Source organism: Hypanus sabinus, chromosome 3, assembly GCF_030144855.1.
Source record: "Hypanus sabinus isolate sHypSab1 chromosome 3, sHypSab1.hap1, whole genome shotgun sequence".
In the NCBI taxonomy this organism is placed as follows: Eukaryota; Metazoa; Chordata; class Chondrichthyes; order Myliobatiformes; family Dasyatidae; genus Hypanus; species Hypanus sabinus.
Genome location: NC_082708.1, coordinates 108,750,833 through 108,772,464, shown reverse-complemented (window position 1 = coordinate 108,772,464; position 21,632 = coordinate 108,750,833). Strand labels below are relative to the sequence as shown.

The 21,632-nt window shown below is 41.0% G+C and overlaps 1 protein-coding gene across 1 annotated transcript in view; it reads right to left on the bottom strand.

Moving 5' to 3' along the window:
* Nucleotides 1-1,818: 1,818 nt before the first annotated feature.
* LOC132390927 (tryptophan 2,3-dioxygenase-like) overlaps nucleotides 1,819-21,632 on the bottom strand; it is a 71,127-nt gene continuing 51,313 nt past the window's right edge. Inside the window, exons 9-12 of the mRNA XM_059963462.1 lie at nucleotides 15,563-15,620; nucleotides 15,098-15,177; nucleotides 14,911-15,001; nucleotides 1,819-4,768 (exon numbers count right to left, since the gene is read on the bottom strand). Coding sequence (XP_059819445.1) covers nucleotides 4,615-4,768; nucleotides 14,911-15,001; nucleotides 15,098-15,177; nucleotides 15,563-15,620 — 383 coding nt within the window. The 3' untranslated portion in view covers nucleotides 1,819-4,614. The remainder of the gene's footprint in view (nucleotides 4,769-14,910; nucleotides 15,002-15,097; nucleotides 15,178-15,562; nucleotides 15,621-21,632) is intronic.

Sequence of the window (21,632 nt, the reverse complement as noted above, 5' to 3'; positions counted from 1 at the left end):
ATATATCTATTCAATTGATCTTTGATAAACTCCCACATATGGTTAGGGCAGGGGTCAGCAACCTTTACCACTGAAAGAGCCACTTGGACCCGTTTCCCACAGAAAAGAAAACACTGGGAGCCGCAAAACCCGTTTGACATTTAAAATGAAATAACACTGCATACAACGTTTTTTTTGCCTTTATGCTATGTATAAACAAACTATAATGTGTTGCATTTATGAAATTGATGAACTCCTGCAGAGAAAACGAAATTACATTTCTGCATGCAACAAAAACATTTTGAACTCCGAAAAAAAGACGTTGGGTTGAAAGTTACTTTTAAGTAAAATATTCAATGTCTATTTGAGTCCTTCTTGTATTTATGAAAAACGCCGAACTTAAATTTTCCGCCAGCAGCAAACCAAAAATAACGTCAGCCAGCTGTCATCCTGAAAAATGAAAGGACTATTTCACTGAACTATGAAAAAATATGAATATAAGTAAAATAATAGGCAATTAAAATATTTATCATACTTGGTTAATGGGATTTCTGCTCCTGGACCTCAGCGCACAGCGTCTGCACATCAGGGCTGTATGATGTCACCTTCATCTTTACACAGGATCGCAAGCTGTCATCTGTGAGGTTTTCAATATCACTCCATTTGTTTCTGAGCAAGAACGGCCTTCTGACGGGCAACATCTTCAAGGTCTGCTGTCAAGCGTCTAAACTTGGACACCCATATGTCTTTGTCGGCTATGACGGCCAGTTCCATCTCAAGATCAGGCTGACTCACACCTGCCAATGCAGTCGTATTCAGTAGGGAAGGATCGATGCTTAAGGGAGTGACCGGGAAGGATAATGTGTTTTTTTCCTCTCTGAACTCACAGAAGCGTTTCCCAAACGATGTTTGCATTGCGATGATTGCAGAATGTAAATACTCCGAAATTATCATGTCGTGACCTTGTTTGAACTCTCTCAAATTGGGGAAGTGAGACAAAGTGCCTTTCTGTAAATCTCTGGCAAGCACTGTCAACTTGCGCTCGAATGCCAAAACATCCTCCAACATGTGCAGGGCTGTACGTCCTTTCCCCTGAAGAGCTGTGTTCAGCGTGTTCAGGTGCGCTGTCATGTCTACCATGAAGTGTAGCTTTTCCAGCCACTCTGGCTGTTCCAGCTCAGGAAAGGTGAGCCCTTTGCTGCCCAGGAAAGTTTTCACTTCTTCCAGACACGCGACAAAGCGTTTCAGCACCTTCCGTCTGGACAGCCAGCGATAAAAACACGTTGTAGCGGTGTCAGTAAACTGCAGTCAAAGATAGCTTTATTCGAACTAAACAGCCTTGCTTTTAAGCCTCCCTCAACCCAGCCCCCATGGACGCAGATGCTGCAAAAGACGCGTACTCACAAACCCCCGTAGGCTATCTCCCTTAGCCGGAATGCTGGCTAATTGTGAGCCGTTTCGGATGTGGCAGGAAATGTGTCGCTACACTTAGGTTGTACAAGATCACCATAATTACATTTCAAAAGCTAACAAACTAACATAAAATACATTTTAATTAAATACTGACCAATTATTTCCCAAAGCCACAGGGAGCCGCAGCACAGAGGTGAAAGAGCCACAAATGGCTCGGGAGCCGCAGGTTGCCGACCCCCGGGTTAGGGTGTAAAGTTAAAATGTATAGTCTTGAGGTAATAGACTAGCATGGATTGAAATTCAGCTAACAGACAGAAAATCAGGTAGAACTAAATAGAATTTCTTTGGGGGGGTTTGATGATGACAAGTGGAATACTGCAAAGTCGACAGCTTAGCCTCTAAATGGCATTTAGAACTGTGGAAAAAAATCAGTAGAATTCTCCACTATAAGCCAAAATTGACGAATATGTTTAAGGAGGTAAATTGATTTCTTATCCAAAAGATAGCTTTAAGGTATCTCGGAAGAAAGTGGGAAGATAATATTGATAAAGAGTATCAAGCATGTTATTATCAAATGGTGCAGCAAATCTAACTGTTGACTACTCAAAATATTGGTGCCCTGCTGAATCATGCAGCATATGACCACTGAATTGTTTGTATAAGCCAAGCAGGCAAAAGATCAAGCAACACCAATATGGCCTGATGCCTGCAGTAAAGACAACCAGCCAGTTTTAATTAAGCACAGTTCACCCTTGACTCTTCTCGGGATCTCTATTAAGTAAACTTAGGCATTATTACTTTACTTTTAATTTTAATAAGTAGACAAACGAATACACAAACAGCCAGAAGAAATGGAAAAGGGAATTAAAATGATTTAAATTGCAACAAGGCGAATAGACCTTCAGGAAATTATTTAAGAGGGAATTACAGAAGAAGACAGCTAAAAGAGGAACCATCTTTGATGGGTTAGATGTCAACAAGCTGGTGGATGTTACATTAGGCCAGAATGAAGCATATGGTAGAGTACACTAGGACAGATAACCATAAAATTAGTGAGAAATGGTGAGCCAGAGTATCTATACAAAGTAGGTGAGAAATTCCATGGTGATGAGAACTGGAGCTGAAATGTGTGTTTTGCGAAATATAGAGCAGAATAGCAGGTCATTTGTTAATAAATGTTAGGCTGTATTTCAAAACCAACTGAAAATAATATCAATACATCTTTAAAATAGTACATGAATTTTGCTTTATAATGTCTAGCTTAACAATAATCATTCAACCTTAGAATGTGTTTAGATCTCTTAATTATTACCATTTTGTGGAGTAATGACTAGAATGACACGAATTAGAATGATATCTTACCAAACACAAGGCCCTTTTGATAACATTTATATCACTATATATTTATAGTACTTATGTCAAAAGGCTTGTCAATTAATTTTCAGAAGCAATATTGCCCTTTTTTTGAAATATAACATTAAGAGTGTGCATCAATTACAGAATGAAAATGATTTTACATATTCTACATACTATCTAATAAAAATATAGGTAATGAAAATATGAATAAATACAGTGGATTCTGATTAATTGGTCCATTGATTAATTATTTGGGATAATTCTTAAAGAACGAAAACTAATTGCAAAAATAGTTGGGATTTCCTTTGTTTATTTAGGGCAGTATCTTGCTTAATTGGGCCAGGAGTCTGTTGCCAAACAGTTTCTAACTAGCATCAGTTGTGAGAACTTGTGTGACTGTTAGACATTACATTATGCTTAGAGCGAACAGTTTTTTAACAGCATCAGTTGCATATGTTTATGTTCAAAAAGTATTTATTTTTGTCACTGATAGTTACCAAGATGCAATCAATAAGACAACTTGGAACCATTTTGCTCACTGCAGTTTCAAGCATTCAGGTTTGGAAATGCTAGAAGTAGCTGGGACTGAAAATGAAATGATTTCACTACTTCAGCAAGATAGGAACGAAGGAAAATTTGAAGGTTCTTGACAATCATCTTGAATGTTACAATCAAAATGAAGACTTGGAGATACAATTTTTGTAAGCATTGTATGAAAGTAGTCCATTTTCTACACTAGGTGTCTGCACTAATTCTGTTCATTTACAGCCAATCAAAAGTGCACGGCAAACTGTTGGTTGCCGGCTGTATCCAGCAATGACAGTGAAACCTGGGAGGGAGAGTTCTTAAAGTGGGAAAAACAATTGGACTGGGGCAGTTCCACTCTCTCAACCTCAGAAATCCAGGTCCAGTGGTATGGGTAGTCCTCACAAACCTGGGTCTTGGATTCAATGGATTACCATGACTTCTGTACTTTTTCATGCACTCTCATTGCAGAACAGCCTTCCTGGCCATCGGATCTCACTGTGAATCTCATCTGCCCGGTCCACCAAAGCTGACCTCACATCAGTCAGCTCACAAACTGGAGTCTTACTGGGACAAGCATGTCTCTATTTCACCAGGGTTTGAGGGCCATTTGTCAAAGCAGTATACTAGGGTGTGGCCATTGTCGCAAGCAAATGGCTACTTGGAGCCACAGGTGAGAGCTGAGTGTCTGGTGGGATCCAATGGTGAATGAGCTGCCCCATAATGGATGCAACAACCTTCTTCACCAGAGCTGTTACCCCTTATTGGACACACCATACACAGCAGCATACACTGGATTAAATCCTCCACTGATAACTATTAGGAACTAATACACATTTTATAGTACTCTAGTAACACTGGTACTGTTCTAAGTTCTTCTGTATTTTATTTAAATGCCTAATTTGTTACTCAGTTAAACAGTAGTTTGTTATTTTTAAACCTTTTTAAATTATTTCTTTGAAACTTCAGCTAATTGGGGGCAGCCATTTAATTGAGCCAAAATGTATGATGTGTCCCAGTTAACCAGAATCCACTATATTTGTGAAATTGGTGCAACAAACCAGTTACATCTAGTGGTATTTAGTAGGGTGCTAGTCAAGCAGATTAGATTGAAAGCACAAGATAATCAACAGAAGTAAGAATCTGGGAAGATGTAAAATTTGTGCTCAATTTGTTAGTACATACATTTCACTATCATAAGATTTATCCCAAGTTCTTTCTCTGTCTTGCTTGATGATGTATTTGAGGAAAAGATTGCATTATAAGCTTTGAATATCTTGAACTTTATGTATTTTCCTTTCTGAATCATATTCCGTGTGAAACATTGATGCGATCTTGACTTCAGTCAGATTCCTCACTGCTGAAGTATGAGCTATCACAGCACTCTGCAGTGTAGAGGAATTTGTGGATTGACGATGTTAGCTTTGGAATCCAGTGTCGTGGGACCAAGAAGGTTGCAAGATTAAACAGGTCAACAAATACTTTGTATCGGTCACTAAAATAAAGATTACAAAAAAGAAAAAAATATATTTAAAATGCATTTTATTGGCTAAAATTACTTTTACAACAAGGGCAGATTACTGAAATAGTTCTTTCACAACAATGTTTACAAAATTACTATTTGAAGATTTTCCAAAGCGCTCTATGCTTTGTATCTGTTGGTAGTCGTGGCAGATCTAAAAAAACATCATTCCTCAAGAATGTTACAGGGGAGGGGAATTATTTTGGGAAACCATAGTGAGAATCAAGAGAAACTGGCTTGGATTCTTCAGTCATTTCTAATGTTATCTGTGGCAAATAAAGGATGCTTTGCCAACATTGGATTTTGCATTACAGAAGTCTGAATCAGAACTTAAAGTGGATTTTTTCAATTGGCATATTTGGCTAGGAGACTGAATTGAACTGAATTGACTTTATTTCTAACAACCTTCATGTCCACATACATGAGGAGTAAAAATCTTTCTGATATGTCTCCATCTAAACGTGCAATCATAGTAATTTATAATAATTTACAATAATTAGAACAGTAAATGTAACATAGAAATAGACTCAGATCAGCATGAGTTAATCAGTCTGGTGGCTTGGTGGAAGAAGCTGTCCTGGAGCCTGTTGGTCCTGGCTTTTACGCTGTGGTACCCTTGCCCGGGTGGTAGTAGCTGGAATAGATAATGGTTGGGGTGACTCGGGTCCCCAGTGATTCTTCGGGCCCTTTTCTTGCACCTGTCTTTGTAAATGTCCTGAATCATGGGAAGTTCACATCTACAGATGCGCTGGGCTGTCTGCACCACTCTCTGCAGAGTCCTGCGATTGAGGGTGGTACAGTTCCCATACCAGGCAGTGATGCAGCCAGTCAGGATGCTCTCAATTGTGCTCCTGTAGAAAGTTCTTAGGATTTGTGGCTCATACCAAACTTCCTCAACCACCTAAGGTGAAAGAGGCCCTGTTGAGATTATACATTGGAGAAGTGAGTTTCTAATTTATATTCTGTATAAATTGCCCCTCCCAAGAAAAGGACAGTGGGCTGCAACAGATTTTAAGTATAACTTAAACCCTAACAAAAGATAAAATTGCATTTCACTATCAGTAATAGATTAATCGTCATAAAACTGTTTTACTAGAGGATAAAGCCACCAATTTTACTTCAATTTCTGTGTTACCACTCCACCAACAGACAAATATTGGTCATTAATATAAGGTGGGGGAGCACAGAGGTGTGATATACAACAACAAAAGAACTAGACTAGCAGTGTGTGACCACTCTCAAACCTACCCCAACATTCAATATGATCATAGTTGATTTACCCCAGGCATCATCTACTCTTCAGTGCCATTCCCCACAGCCCTCCATTTCTTGATCCTTATGAAAAATAATTATTTATTTCCTGTAAGAAGTCATCTTTAAAAAGGTATTTGCATGCTTAAAAAGCTGAACCTGCAATCATGCAGTAAATTTAAATGTGTCAGAAGTGCAAAACAGACATTTGCATTTTAGTATTCAAATATTGATGTGAAACAACTTTGTGGAATTTTATAAAAACAAGGAAGTACATCTTGTCACTTGGTGTTCTGTCTTTCAATAAGATTGTGCTTCATCTGGACATAACTGTCTTACAGTCAGATGTAAATCTTCAATGTCTCTGAAGTAATCGATCAAGTGCATGGGTTGCAGGAAGGCATTTTAGCAAAAATAGCTTTAGAAAATTATTATTCAAGTTCCTTCCCTTAAACAAGTAGTTCTCAAACTTCTGAGCTAAACTCATCTTCTGAATTATAATTTTTGGTTGCCTAATAACCCATGCAAAAATATACTTTACACCCTGTCTATCTGACACCTTAACAGCTACACCACCTCAAATTACTTGTAATTCTCAAATGCTGATTACACACAATTTAAATTGTTAATCTTTGTAGAGGTGCTCAACCAGTGGAAAATTGCTCAAAAGCAGGCACACTAAATTTGTCCTCTGTTTCCATTCTTTGTGTAGTTTTTAAAGAGCATTATAAGGAAGGAAATGGCAGCTGAGAAGTGGAGATATAGGAAGGGAAATTCAGTGGATGTGGCCTCATTGAATGAAAACATGGCTGCCAATAGAGGATTCCATAATTAAATTTCAACTTTGGGAAAGAACAAGAAGCCAGAATTGTAAGACTGGGGGTAGTTACAGAGTTTGAAGAGGTAAGGCCAGGGAATGGGAAGGGAACTTTGAAATGGAAGGACTGGAAGCACTGAGAATCAATGTGGATCAGCTACTCGAAGGGTGTTGGGTGAGAAGGACTTGGTGAGAGTTAGGATGCAGGTTCTGAGTGAGCTCAAACCTACTGGCAACTTGAATGGTGAATTCCTTGGATGATTAACTTTTAAATTTTGCTGAGGGCTAAACAAATATATTTGCAGTAGTGGCAGATTCCAAAATAATGTACGGAGAGTTTGAATAAAGGAAAATAATCTTTGGGCATGAATCAAAGGAAATCATTCAATATGCATGAAAAGAGCATTCATTAACTAATCTTGGGTGCATGATTATAGTCTGTGCCTCTGAAACTTAACGCACGTCCTTCAGCTGCTATCAGCCCCTGGCCTTGCAGAAGCACTATGCATCTGGTGGTTGAATGCATTTAAGCCAGTTCCTCATATTAATCAACCATGACTCTTGGGGGGGGGGGGGGGGGGTAGGGGGGAACCATGAAATTGAACAACAAACACAAAGCACAGTCTTCCCACCTAGGAGGTTGAGAAGCAAGGTTAGAGCACATCGAACTGGGAATAATGCATTAACATAGATTCAAAACTGATTACTGAACAAAATTCATAGAGTGGGAATAAATGGATCAATTACAGGTTGTTAGGTGAATACTTGTAAATTAGACTAGTGTTTGGGCCAAAGTTATTCACAGTCTGGATCAATTTGCCTAAGGGAAACATATGTCTTTATTTCCACATTTGCAGAATCCTGAGCTTTCAGTAATGCTAACACAGAAAATGGCTATTTGCACACAGCATTGTGTTCAGTTTTAGAAATTGGGTGCTGGAAAGTTTAAGGCTTTATTTCCCTAGCTAAAGTGTAACCCACATTTGAATGTTTAACTCAATGAAACCACCTTCACACTTGATATATAATTTAATTAATCCACGATATGTTCAGTGATTTAGAATTTAATTGAAAAAATTTTTTGATGTATTGAGGTACAGCATGGAATAGGCCCTTCTGGACCTTCAAGCTGCACTGTCTAGCAAAACGCTGCACCCCCTCCCCCTATTTTAACCCTATCCTAATCCCCCCCCCGCCCCCCGACTTAACTCTAGCCTAATGATGGGACAGTTTACAATGACCAATTAACCTACCAAACAAAGCATGTTTGAAACGTAGGGGGAAAGGAGAGCACCTGGAAGAAATCCACACAGTCACAGGGAGAACGTACATAGAAACAACAGCGGCAAACGAACCAGGGTTACTGGTACTGCAAAGTGTTGTGCTAAACCAGGCATGGGCGAACTACGACCCACGGGCCATATGCGGCCCATTAAGCTTTTTAATCCGGCCCGCAGAACTTGATGAAATTATATTAATAAACCTTAACGTTTTTTCCCCGCAATTCTGGCGTTTTCCCAATAGATGACGCACTCTATATACATTGACCTTTGTTGAGGTGCAGCGTATTACTCCACATTTGCGCTTTACTTTGTGACCTTGTGGCGACCCATTTCCTGGCACATCCGAACCGGCTCACAATTAATCAGCGTTCCGGCTAAGGGAGATAGCCTGCGGGGATTTGCGAGCACAGAGCTCCGCATATTGGCGCACTCTCACTGTTCTGTCATTGTGCGGGTCGTTGTTGAGTTTTGGGACAGTGGACAATTGAATAAGAAGGAGCAGGACAAGTAGACCTGCATCTCCTACCGTTTTTGAAATAAAGACAGTCAGGAGGAGAGTGATGATGATAATATCTTGAAGGATAACAGAATTTTCAGTGCTTTAAAATAATAACTGTTACTATTAAAAAAGCTGTATTTTATTCATTTAATTTTCAGTGTTTTAAAAGACATTTCAATAAATAGCTAAATACCATGGGACTTCAAAGACAGATATTTTGTTGTAATGCATTTGTTCAATTTCAATTGAAATTAAAGCACATGTTTTCTACATATCCCATGATATTTTATTTTCTCTTATGAGGTGTATTACCAAAACACTCGTCCATCTGCTCCTGGTCCGGCCCCCCTGTCAAATTTTAGAACCCTCTGTGGCCCTCAAGTCAAAAAGTTTGCCCACCCCTGTGCTAAACACTATTGCTACCATGCCACCTTTAAGCATTTATAAAACTTGTGTTAAAGAGCTGACACAATTAGCAGACAGGAAAATACTATATTTTTAGGTAAGAGGGGAGAGGAAATGCAAAACTTAATGTCAGGTCAAAGAAGAGTTTGCACTTTCTATTGTTTAAGAGCAGGCAAGTTTCTTTAAAAGACTTCTCAGCTGCAGTGTTACAGCATGCAGGAAAGATGAACTGGCTGTCCACCAGCAGATGTCAGCAGTGAGGCAGGGCTCACTGTATTCAGGAGGGAAGTGACTTGGTCAATTGCTCAAAGCAATGCATCATTTGATTTATTGGTAGTTTGTCCAGGACAGATTATACCATTTTCATAGCAAGCAAGTAGAGAAGAAAGACAGGGTATCAGCTCATAACATAGCAGGAGGCTTCAAGAAAGTGCAGACTGCAGCAGAAGGCAACGACTTTCATCAAAAAAACTCCACCGTCCAGGCCACACTGTTGTTTCACTTTTACCATCAGGAATGAGGTACAGGAGCCTGAAAGCAAGTTCAAGAACAGTTACTTCCCTTTGACCATTTCATTCTTGGACCTGTGCTTATCCATCAACACCAGCTCACTATTTCTGTTTCATACCATTTATTTATTTGTAATTTGTTGTAGTTTTTTTTTGACTTGCACGGACTTGCCGCTTCAAAACAAATTTTACAACATATGTATTCTGATTCTGATGGTCTCCATAATCAAGGGCCTGAGTTAACCATTGTTCAGAACTACAAACGGGCCATGCATGTACTGTAAATGCAATGGTAAGACAAGCTGGGTACCATGTAGTGAGCCTCTCACCTTCTGATACCTCATTTCTTCCCCATCCTCCACAATGCATAATTCCAGAATGCAACTCCAACAGTACTTTTGATCATTTATTGATTGATTGATATACAGCACTGAGTAGGCCTTTCTGGCCCTGCAAGCCATGCCGCCCAGCAACCCACTTACTTAACGCTAGCCTGATCACAGGACGATCCACAATGACCAATTAACCTATCGACCAGCATGTCTTTGGACTGTGAGAGGAAACCAGAGCACCCGGAAGAAACCCACGTGGTCATGGGGACAATGCACAAACTTTAACTGTATTGTAAAGCATAGTGCTAACCACCACACTACCATTCTTGATGTCCTTCATAACAAAGTGTCCCACTAGATTGGTATACCATCAATAATCCTAAATATTCATTCCTTCCACCAGCAGTTACAACAGCTGCACTATGCACTGTGTATAAAATGCACTGTAGGTATTCAAGCTCAACCAGTCAAATAGCACCTCCCTTTGGTGACACATCAGTCCTGCTTGGAAATACACCATTCCTTCTTCATCACTGGGTCTACACTCTGACTGTCCCTACCCAGCTGTATCCTGGAAGTGACACCACCAGAAGGACAGCAGCAGTTCATGGAGCTGTTCACCATCAACAATTTCTGACCCTGGTGTGTACCAGTCTGCCTCTAGGTTGCAGCAAGCACACCTCCCTGTGGACCCTGATCCCACCAACCAGCATGAGGGCATAGTCTCCCAGACTGCCACACATCTCACAAGCAACATGCACAAACTGTTGGCAGATCTAAGCAGGTCAGACAGCATCTATCAAGGTGAATAAACAGTCAACAGAGACCCTTCATCAGGACTGGAAAGGAAGGGGGCAAAAGTCACAAGAAGAAGGCAGGATGTGGGGAGGAGAAGGAATGCAAGCTGACAGGTGAAACCAGGTGAGAGGGAAGGTGGGTGATTGAGGGAGGGGAGATAATGTAAGAAGATGAGAGGTGATAGGTGGAAGAGGTTTAGAGGTGAAGAAGAAGGAATCTAATTGGAGAGGACAGTGGACCATGGAAGAAAGGGAAAGAGATGGACAACCAGAAGGAGGTGATGGACTGATCATGAGGACAAAAAGGGGAAGAGAAGTGTGAGAAGACCAGAATGGGGACTGGAAAAAGAGAGAAGAAGGGTGGGGTAAACAGAGCAAAGTGTTTGTCTGAAATTAGAGAAATCTATGTTCATGATAATTTCATCAGGAGAAATAGGATTGTTTCAGCAGACCTTTTGATACAGTATGTGCTCTAAGACACGTATAACAAGAACCTCTATTCCTCAGCATTGCTGAGGTTCCTACCATTCATTGTGCATATTATAGACTCCAAAAATACATTATCTTGCATTTTTCAGGATTAACTTCCATATGTCATTGTCTGTGCAGTCTTGGTTTATGTGAATTCAGATCCTCTGTACTGCTGGCATAGCTAAGATCCCCTTTAAACTGACTGAATAAATCACTCACTTGCATCCTTATGTAAGAAAATGAAATTAGACAGGCCACCTGACATTAGTCTGGGCATTGAATTCTGATAGGAAAGTTTGTCCCCAACCCAACGGATCTTACAGTCCTCCTCACAAACAACAGGGGACTATTATTGAAGTTCACGTATCTATTCCACAGCAATCCAAGAAACTGATATATTCCTTGCTTAAAAAATCATCTTGTAGACTGAAATAGGAATTGGAGCTGTACAGAAATATAGGATAATAGAAGAATTACTACAAGGCGTCAATGCATAAGCACAAAGAAACTAGAAATATATACCTGTTGTACTTAGGGGCTGGGTATGTGTGATTTTTTTGTAGTAACAATTTGATAAACTGAGCAATAGAGTTGCTGGAACAGGACAAGAGCAGAGACACATAGATTGCAAACAAGAGAAAATCTGCTGATGCTGGAAATCCAGGCAACACATACAAAATGCTGGAGAAACTCAGCAGGTCAGTCAGCATCTATGAAAAACAGTGCAGTTGATGTTTCAGGCCGAGACCCTTCAGCAGGACTGGAGAGAGAAAGATGAGGAGTAGAGTTAAAAGGTGGGGCGGGGGGGAGAGAGAGAAACACAAGGTAATAGGTGAAACCAGAAAGGGAGGGGGCAGGGGTGAAGTAAGGACCTGGGAAGTTGATTGGAGAAAGATGCAGGGCTGGAGAAGGGGGAATCTAATAGGAGAGGACAGAAGGCCATGGAAAAAAGGAAAGGAAGAGGAGCACCAGAGGAAGGTGATGGGCAGGCAAGGAGATTAAGTGAGAGAGGGAAAAGGGGATGGGGACTGCAGAAGGAGAGTGGGGTAGGGGGGCATTACCAGAAGTTCGAGAAATCAATGTTCATGCCATCAGGTTGGAGGCTACCCAAACAGAATATAAGCTGTTGTTCCTCCAATCTGTGTACAGCCTCGTCACGACAGTAGAGGAGGCCATGGATAGACATATTGGAATGAGAATGGGAAGTAGAATTAAAATGGGTGGTCATCCCACTTGTTCTGGTGGATGGAGCATAGGTGTTTAACAAAGTGGTCTGCCAACCTACATCAGGTTTCACTGATATGCTTTAGCCCACACCGAGAGCACTGGACACAGTAGATGACTCCAACAGACTCACAGGTGAAGTGTCGCCTCATCTGGAAGGACTGTTTGGGATACTGAATGGTAGTGAGGGAGGCGGTGTAGGGGCAGGTGTAGCACATGTTCCACTTGCAAGGATAAATGCTGGAAGGGAAATCAGTGGAAAGGGACAAATAGACAAGGGAGTTGCATAGGGAGCGATCCCTACGGAATGCAGAAAGTTGGGGGGGGGGAGGAAAAGATGTGCCTGGTGGTAGGAAACCATTGGAGGTGGCGGAAGTTGCACGGAATTATGTCCTAGACATGGAGGCTGGTGGGGCGGTCGGTGAGGTCAAGTGAAACCCTATCCCTGGTAGGTTGGCAGGAGGATGGGATGAGAGCAGACGTGTGAAATGGAAGAGATGTGGTTGAGGGCAGCATTGATGGTGGAGGAAGGGAAGCCCCTTTCTTTGAACAAAGAGGTTATCTCCTCCATTCTGGAATGAAAAGCTTCATCCTGAGAGCAGATGCGGCATTTTCACAAGTTACAGGTTGGGACGAGATGTAGTCCCGGTAGCTGAGAGTCCATTGGTTTATAATAGGCATCAGTGGATAAGCTGTCTCCTGAGATAAGAGACAGAAAGATTCAAAGGGGAGGGAGGTGTCGGAAATGGACCAAGTAAATTTGAGGGCGGAGTGGAAGTTGGAGGCAATGTGGATGAAGTCGACAAGTTATGCATGGGCGCAGGAGGCAGCACCAATGCAGTCGATGTAGCGTAGGAAGAGTGAGGTCGGCCATTAGTGTAAGCTTGGAACATAGACAGTTCCATATAGGGAACAAACAGACAGGCGTAGCTGGGACCGATGCGAGTGCCGCTGGCTACAACTTTTGTTTGAAGGAAATGGAGGAGCCAAAGGAGAAATTATTAAGAGTTAGGACATTCCACTAGACAGAGGAGAGTGGTGCTGGATGAGAACTGGTTGGGTCTCAGTGTCCAGAAAGAAACGAAGAACTTTGAGGCCTTCCTGGTGGGGGATGGAGGTGGATAGGGACTGGACATCCATAGTGCAAATAAGATGATGGGGGGCCAGGGAACTTGAAATCATTGAAAAGTTCGTGAAGATTCATGGATGTAGGTAGGAAGGGACTGAACTGGGGGATAAAACAGGGTCAAGATATGCAGATGCAAGTTCAGCGGGGCAGGAACAATTGGTCTACCTGGACAAGCGGGTTTGTGGATCTTGGGTGGGATGTAGAAACGGGATGTGCAGAGTGATGGAACAATGAGGCGGCTGGCAGTGGGTGGGAGATCCCTGAGATTGAACATTTGACCTTGAAAGGTAATAGTACATCCATAGAATCTATAGAAAATCGTTTGCTAGAGAGACTTTCATCACCGCAGGACTAAACGATTAGTGTATAAAGAGTTATCAGGGCTAGCTGAGGGTAGAGGCAGGCAGAGATAGCTCCAGAAAGCCTCCAACAATTATGTCAGAGTAATGGGAGTTGAGTGAGCTTAATGCTGAGTTAGTGTGGCCACGATTGGAGGGGTTGTGGATTGGGTAGAAAGCTGGCAAAGAATACAGCCTAATATAGATCTCAGGGACAATTTGTGGTTATCAAATGTAACTGACTACAGTACATAGATGTGGGGAAGAAAGCTAATTGAAAATTTGTAGTCAGGAGGATAGAGTTAACATGATAGTACCACAGCAAAGATATTCAGCATTGAAACCCCAGTTCAGACAAACACTATGCAACTAACCACAATTAAATCCTTGGCATTATTTTATCTAGAGAAGCAAACTCTCAGGAGATATGTGACTTATGCAACAGTGATTATGTAGGTTGTCGCAGGCCTGTTGCCCTTGTCTGGCGGAGGGACAGATGACATGGGAACTGTGTAGCCTAGCTTGTAGCAAAGACTAGGCCTCAAGCCTCAGGCATGCCTGCTGCTGTAGACCAGGTGAGAGACACGGAAGCATTTACAGCATGGCGTCCGAACTCGGCTGGGGCCTGGCCTTTCTCGTCAGTGCTACTCTCCAGTGTTCAAATGGCTTAATGACAGGCTGGATTGCGTGCATCTGGGAAACTGTATCATCGATTGCTGGACATTGTCGCTCTGGACTATATATATATATATATATATATATATATATATATATATATATGTTTTTTTTTCCCGAGTGAATATGCTTCTTTCCTTGCTATTTTGAATTATGTTACTCACTAGTTTTGAACTTCCGCTTGCTAGTTTGAATGTTTTGCACCTTGGCCCGTTCAGCTGTGTCTGCACGATTTGAATGACAATTAAACTTGATTTGATATTTAGTGTACAAATATATATTGTAATAACCATCAGTAACTTCTGTTAGATTTCTGTCAGTTTTCCACCGCAGATTTGGGAGAGGATTAATGGAAGGTTAGAGAAATGGTTATCCTTTAGCCTACCTCATGGTGGAACGTAAATATTGATAACCAGATGATCCGCCTGTACCAGCTTTACCACCAATCATCCTTTGTGCCATACAAACATGATTATCTTTGGGAGAATAAGAAGAAATTAAAACTTTAATAAAAAATATGCTTTAATGCAACTAGTATAAATATATACATAGCTTAAAGGATAATTACATACATCTCCATTTAGTCATAAGAGCATCAATATCCATGAGTGAATTCAGTAACTGGAATGGCACCTGGAAACGTGGCTCTTCTCTGGAGAGAGGTAAACAATACAGTTAACTTGCACAATTTCATCTCCATTTTAAAGTTAATCAATCTTCAGTCCTCTGAAGCCATGCACTAACAAGAGTGGACAAAAACCCTGCCTCCACCTCTCAGCAGGAACCTTTGCTCAGTGTAAAACAATTAAGAATTTCATCACTCAAGGGGCTCAGATGGATCACTGTCTTTTGTTGGCTCCTTGGTTGAACAATCTAAAGGATCATGTCTGTGCATTTTTCTCATTAATATGTTTCTGCTCCTGCCTCAGATGTCCAAACTTTCTTCTGTAAAATGCAGGTTTCTGATAAAGATCTGTTGATGTGCCTACACCCCTACCACCTTTCCACTTTTATTCCACTATTTTGATGTTACTAACCTGTAGAAGTAGATCATGAGAGCCCCCTGCATTGCCTTGTATGATACTCTCCGTTCACCTGAAGAAAGTAAAAACACAGGTTCACTGAGTTTTCAGCCCACAGTTCACCTCTGGATACAAAATGGAAACTGGACTAATTTCCATTACTTTTCTATTCATATTTTTTGTATAAAAGCATGTTGTGGTTTGAAATGGCAATGGTCATTTCCTGCTGAAATACTGTCAGTCGGGAAACCGGACTGTTCAACTCCTGTCACAATGCACCCAAGCACAAGTTTTCTGTACTTAGCATATTTTATGCACATGATGATGTCATCAACATGGGCAGCACATTTTAGTCACTCATTGACAAGTGTCCATTGCAGGAAAAATAAACATTTTTTCAATGGTGGAAACTTGCAAGTCTCGGGAATGAAGAGGAAACTGATGTCCCAGTGAATGATTCACGAAGGACAATTACACAGGTACAACAAGTAATCAGGAAAGTTGATGAAGGATCTCAACCTGAAACGTTGTCTGTTTATTCTTTTCCATAGATGTTGCCTGGCCTACTGAGTTCCTCCACAATATTGTGTATGTCTTGCTTTGGATTTCCAGCATCTGCAGACTTTCTCATGATCAGGAAAGCTATAATATTACTTACTATAAGGGGAATTAAATAATACATATGGAGAAGGACCATACCTCTTCCTTTCAAAACTTAAACAAAACCCATCCATGGGTCCTTTTGTTGCCAAATGGAAATAGTGAGCAGTTTCCAATTCCTGGTTGTCAATATTTCCAAAGATCTGTCTTGGACCCAATATATTGATGCAATTACAAATAAGGCACAACGGTGGCTATAGGAGTTAGAGGAAATTTGTTTTTTTTTTATCAAAGACTGTAGCAAATCTTTACAGAAGTACCAGGGTGAGTGCATTCTAACTGATTGCATCACCATCTGATATGGAGGGGCCATGGCACAGGATCAGAAAAAACTGTAAAAACTGTAAAAACTCAGCCAGCTCCATCATGGGCACCAGCTCCCCAGCATCGAGGACACCTTCAAAAAGGGTTGATTCAAAAAGGCAGCAGCCATCATTAAGGACCTCACCACCCTGGATATGCCCTCTTCTCATGGGTGAGGAGGTACAGGAGTCTAAAGACACACTCTCTGCAATTTAGGAACAGCTTCAGATTCCTGAGCAGACAATGAAACAACCTATGAACACTACCTCACGTTTTGTTTTATATATATATATAGTTTTACAGTAATTTATAGATCTTTAAATATATTGTACTGTATTGCTACCACACAATGACAAATTTGTTAATTTATGCCAATGATATTAAACCTGATTCTGAAAGGGCAAGAATAGGGAGGAAGGTGACAGAAGCAGGAAGAATGGAAGAGTTCTCAGCCATTACTCCCTTTCTAGCAATGGTCTTCAGGAAGCAAGACTACAAAGTCATTTCAACATTATGATAGGAGATAATGGTTAGGAGGTTCTCGCAGAAATAATTCAAATACTGCAGCTACAGAGCATAGTCAGAATTCCAGCTTCAAATTCTGGAAATAGTTAGCCTGGTGTTTTACATAGAACACTATGTGCCCTTAAGTAGAGCCTGAACTTTCATGGAGTCCATTATCCTCACAAATCTATTTGCCTATTCGAACTAATTTGCCTGCTTAATAAAATAGAGGCAAAGTCCCTTTTCGTTACAGGAAACAGAAAGCAGGGAAAACTATCAGTACTCAGCTACAACAGCCTCAACTAATTCATGAACTCATAGAGGGATACAGCATGGAAGTGGACCATTCAGCCCACCAAACCTGCACTAGCTATCAACCACCCATTTACACAAATACTGCATTAACACCATTTTTAATTCTCATCAGTATTCCCAGGTTCTGTTACTCGCCATTACACTAGGGCCAACTTAACAACCAAGCTGTGCAATTTTTTGGATATGGGGAAGAAATGGAGCACCCAAAGAAAACCATGCAGTCAGAGGAAAAATGCATAAACTCCACACAGTCAATTCCTGAGGTCAAGGCTGTTCCCAGTTGTCTTGCACTGTGAGGCAGTACCTCAGCTTATGAAACTCCTTAAGAGGCTAGAAAATCTTGCGCTTCTATTGGCACAAATCGATTAACAGAGGTCTGCTCACAATAGGTGTATATCCACAAACACTTAGAAAATCAATGGATGTATTATTGCTCAGGGAGATGGAGGTTAGTCCTGACGATGGGTCTCAGCCCGAAACGTCGACGGTGCTTCTCCTTATAGATGCTGCCTGGCCTGCTGCGTTCCACCAGCATTTTGTGTGTGTTGCTTGAATTTCCTGCATCTGCAGATTTCCTCGTGTTTTCTTTTTCCTGGATGGATCAAACCTCCTGAGCTGGTGGCATGGCAACAAGTGGAAAATATTCTACTAAGCTCCTGATACGGCTTGTTGAGGATGAGGATTGCCACCAAGGACCCAGCCTCTGACCTGCTTTCAAAACCACAATTTTATGGGGTCAGAACATCTGAGATTCCAGTGAACCTCAGCATCTGGTGACTATCAAAATGTTGATGATGCTAGATATGGTAATGGTAATGCCAGTGTCAATGCTCATCAATGGATGTTGTTTAGAATCTTTCTTACTGGGAATGGCAATTCCCTTACATAAATTCCACTCACTGCTTCTTAACCCATGCCTGAAAGTCACCCAAGACTTGTGTGCAGGGTTCATCTGCTAATGATTTATGAATGTTATTGAACACTGCAAAATCAGTGAACCTTATGGTGGTCATTAATGGAGCAGCTAAAGTTAGCTTAGTTTCAGATACTGCCCTGACAAATACTTGCAATGATGTCCTCGGACTGATGTGATTATCCTCCAATAGTCATACTCTTATTCCTTTACATAAGGGATAGTTTCAACCATTGAAGTGTTTTCCTCCGGATGCACATTGATTTTCAATTTTAACTGGGCTCCTTGAAGCCACACTCCATCAAATACTACCTTGATATCAAGGATTGTCACTCTCACTTCACCCTGGGAATTCACTTTTTTGGTTTTTGTTTGGATTAAGCTGTGATGAGATCTGGAATGGAGTTCCCCTGATGAAACTCAAATTGGCATCAATGATGTGGTTATTGTGAGTAAGTGCTCCTTGATAACACTATTGATGACAGCTTCTCAATTTGCTGATGATCGAGAGTAGACTGAAGGAGTAGTAATTAGCTAGATTTGATTTGTCAAGCTTTTTTTTTTGAGAACAGAACATTCTTGGCAATTTTCCACATTGTTGGAAAGATGCCAGTAAGCCAACTATATGGAATAGCTTGGCTAGAGTCCCAAATAGTTAGGCCATAAAACTATAAGACATAGGAGCAGAACTAGGCCATTCAGCCCATCAAGTCTGCTTCACCATTCCATCATGGCTGCTTTATTATCCCTCTCAACACCATTCTCCTGCCTTCTGATAACCTTTGATGCCCTCACTAATCAAGAATATATCAAACTCCACTTTAAATATGCCCAATGACTTGGCCTCCACAGCTGCCTGTGACAAAGAATTACGCAGATCCACCACCTTCTAGCTAAAGAAATTTCTTCTCATCTTTGTACTAAGTGGACATCTCTCTATTCTGAGGCTGTGCCACCCAATCCTAGACTCACCTACTATAGGAAACATCTTTTCCATGCCGACTCTATGTAAACCTTTCAATATTCAATAGGTTTCAATGTGATCCTCCTCATTCTTCTAACTCCAGCGAGAATACAGGCCCAGGCCCAGACCCAACAAATGCTCCTCATACATTAAACCTTTCCCTCCCAAAATCATTCTCAAGAATCTCCACTAGAACTTCTTGAATGCCAGCACATCTTTTCTTTGATAAGTGGCCCAAAAGTACTCAGAATACTCTGTGCAGTCTGACCATTGCCATACAAAGCCTCAGCATTACATCCTTGCTTTTATATTCCAGTCCTCTCAAAATGCAAACATTGCATGTCTTCCTTACCATCAACTCAACCTGCAAGTTAACCTTTAGCGAATCCTGCACAAGGACTCTCAAATCCCTTTACATCTCAGATTTTAGAATTTTCTCCCCATCTAGAAAATCGTCTACACCTTCATTCCTCTACCAAAGTGCATGACCATACATTTCTCAACATTATATTCCATCAGCCACTTCTTTGCCCATTCTCTTAATCTATGTAAGTCCTTCTGCAGACTCCCTGCTTTCACCACGCTACCTAGCCCTCCATCTATTTTTGTATTATCTACATACTTGGCCAGAAAGCCATGAATTCCATCATCCAAATCTTCATGTACAACATGAAAAGAAGCAGTCCCATCAACTATCCCAATGAAACACTAGTAGTCACCAGCAGCCAACCAGAAAAAATAACCTTTATTCCCTCCTGCCAGTCAGTCAATCTTCTAAATGCATTAGTATCCTTACCACAGGCTCTTATTATCTTGTTAATCAGCCATGTGTGTCAAAGGCTTTCTGAAAATCCAAGTAAACAAAATCTACTAATTCTCCTTTGTCTATCCTGCCTGTTATATCCTCAAAAAAATTCCAACAGGTTTGTGAGCCAAATTTCTCCTTAAGGAAACTATGCTGACTTTGGCCTATTTTATCATGCACCTCCAAGTACCCCACAACCCCTTCTTTAATAATGGAATCCAACATCTTCCCAACTCCTGAAATCAGACTAACTGGCCTATAGTTTCCTTTCTTCTGCCTCCCTCCCTTCTTAAAAAAATGAAGTGACGTATGCAATATTCCAGCCCTCTGGAACCATTCCAGAATCCAGTGATTCTTAGGCCTCCACAATCTCTTCAGCCAGCTCTTTCAGAACCCTGGGAGTAGACCATCTGGTCCTTGTTACTTATCTACCTTCAGATCTTTCAGCTTCCCAAGCACCTTCTCTTTAGTATTAGCAATTACACTTACTTCTGCCCCCGACACTCTCAAATTCTGGCATATTTCTAGTGTCTTCCACAGTGAAAATTAATGCTAAATACTTCTTTGTCCCCCATTTCTACCTCTCCAGTGAGATTTTCTAGAGGTCCAATTGCCACTCTCACCTCTCTTTTACTCTTTATAAAGCTGAATAAACTTCTGCTATCCTCTTTTATATTATTGGCTAGCTTACCTTCTTACTTCATCTTTTCTCTCCTTATGCTTTTTATGGTTGCCTTCTGTTGGTTTTTAAAAGCTTCCCAAACCTTTAACCTCCCACTAATTTTTGCTATATTATATGCCCTCTCTTTTCCTTTCATGTCGTCTTTGATTTCCCACATCAGCCACAGTTGCCTCATCCTCCCCTTAGAATACTTCTTCATTTTTGGGATGTATTTACCCTGCACCTTCCGAATTTGCCTTAGAAACTCCAGCCATTGCTGTTCTGCCATCATCCCTGCTAGTGTCCCCTTTCAATCACCTTTGGCCAGCTCCTTCCTCATATCTCTATACTTCCTTTTACTCCACTGTAATACTCATACATGTGACTTTATTTTATCTATCTCAAACTGTAGGGTGAATTATATTATGATCATTGCTTTTTATTTACCCTGTAATTCCACCTTATTATTTTAAATACCTTTCAAGTCACTCTTCTGGATCATTTACAACACAGAACGTTTGTTACCTGGAATTCACTGCCAGAGGAGATGAAAGAGTAATATACAGTCACTAAGTATAAGAAGTGCTTAGACATCTGTCTATGAAGGTTCTCAGCCATCCAGGTGTTTGTATATCAAGCAGCAGTCAAACAAGGCAACTGGACATTTCACCACTCATCCAAGAGGCTTCCTCATTTCTAACCCATGATAGGTAGTTCTTCAGTTTATAAACTCTGTGAGTTGTTTAAAGGTACAGCAATCACATGAGGGTTGTTAAGAGTTGTAGAGGCAATCAGAAGGTCATTAGTCTTATCTTTGCATGAATGGAGGTGAGAACTGTGAATTTATCAAAGGTGTGTCCCTCAGCTCCCTGGGATAACACACTGCCCAGTGAGTTCATGCAGCTCCCTGGGATAACACACTTCCCAGTGAGTTCATGCAGCTCCCTGGGATAACACACT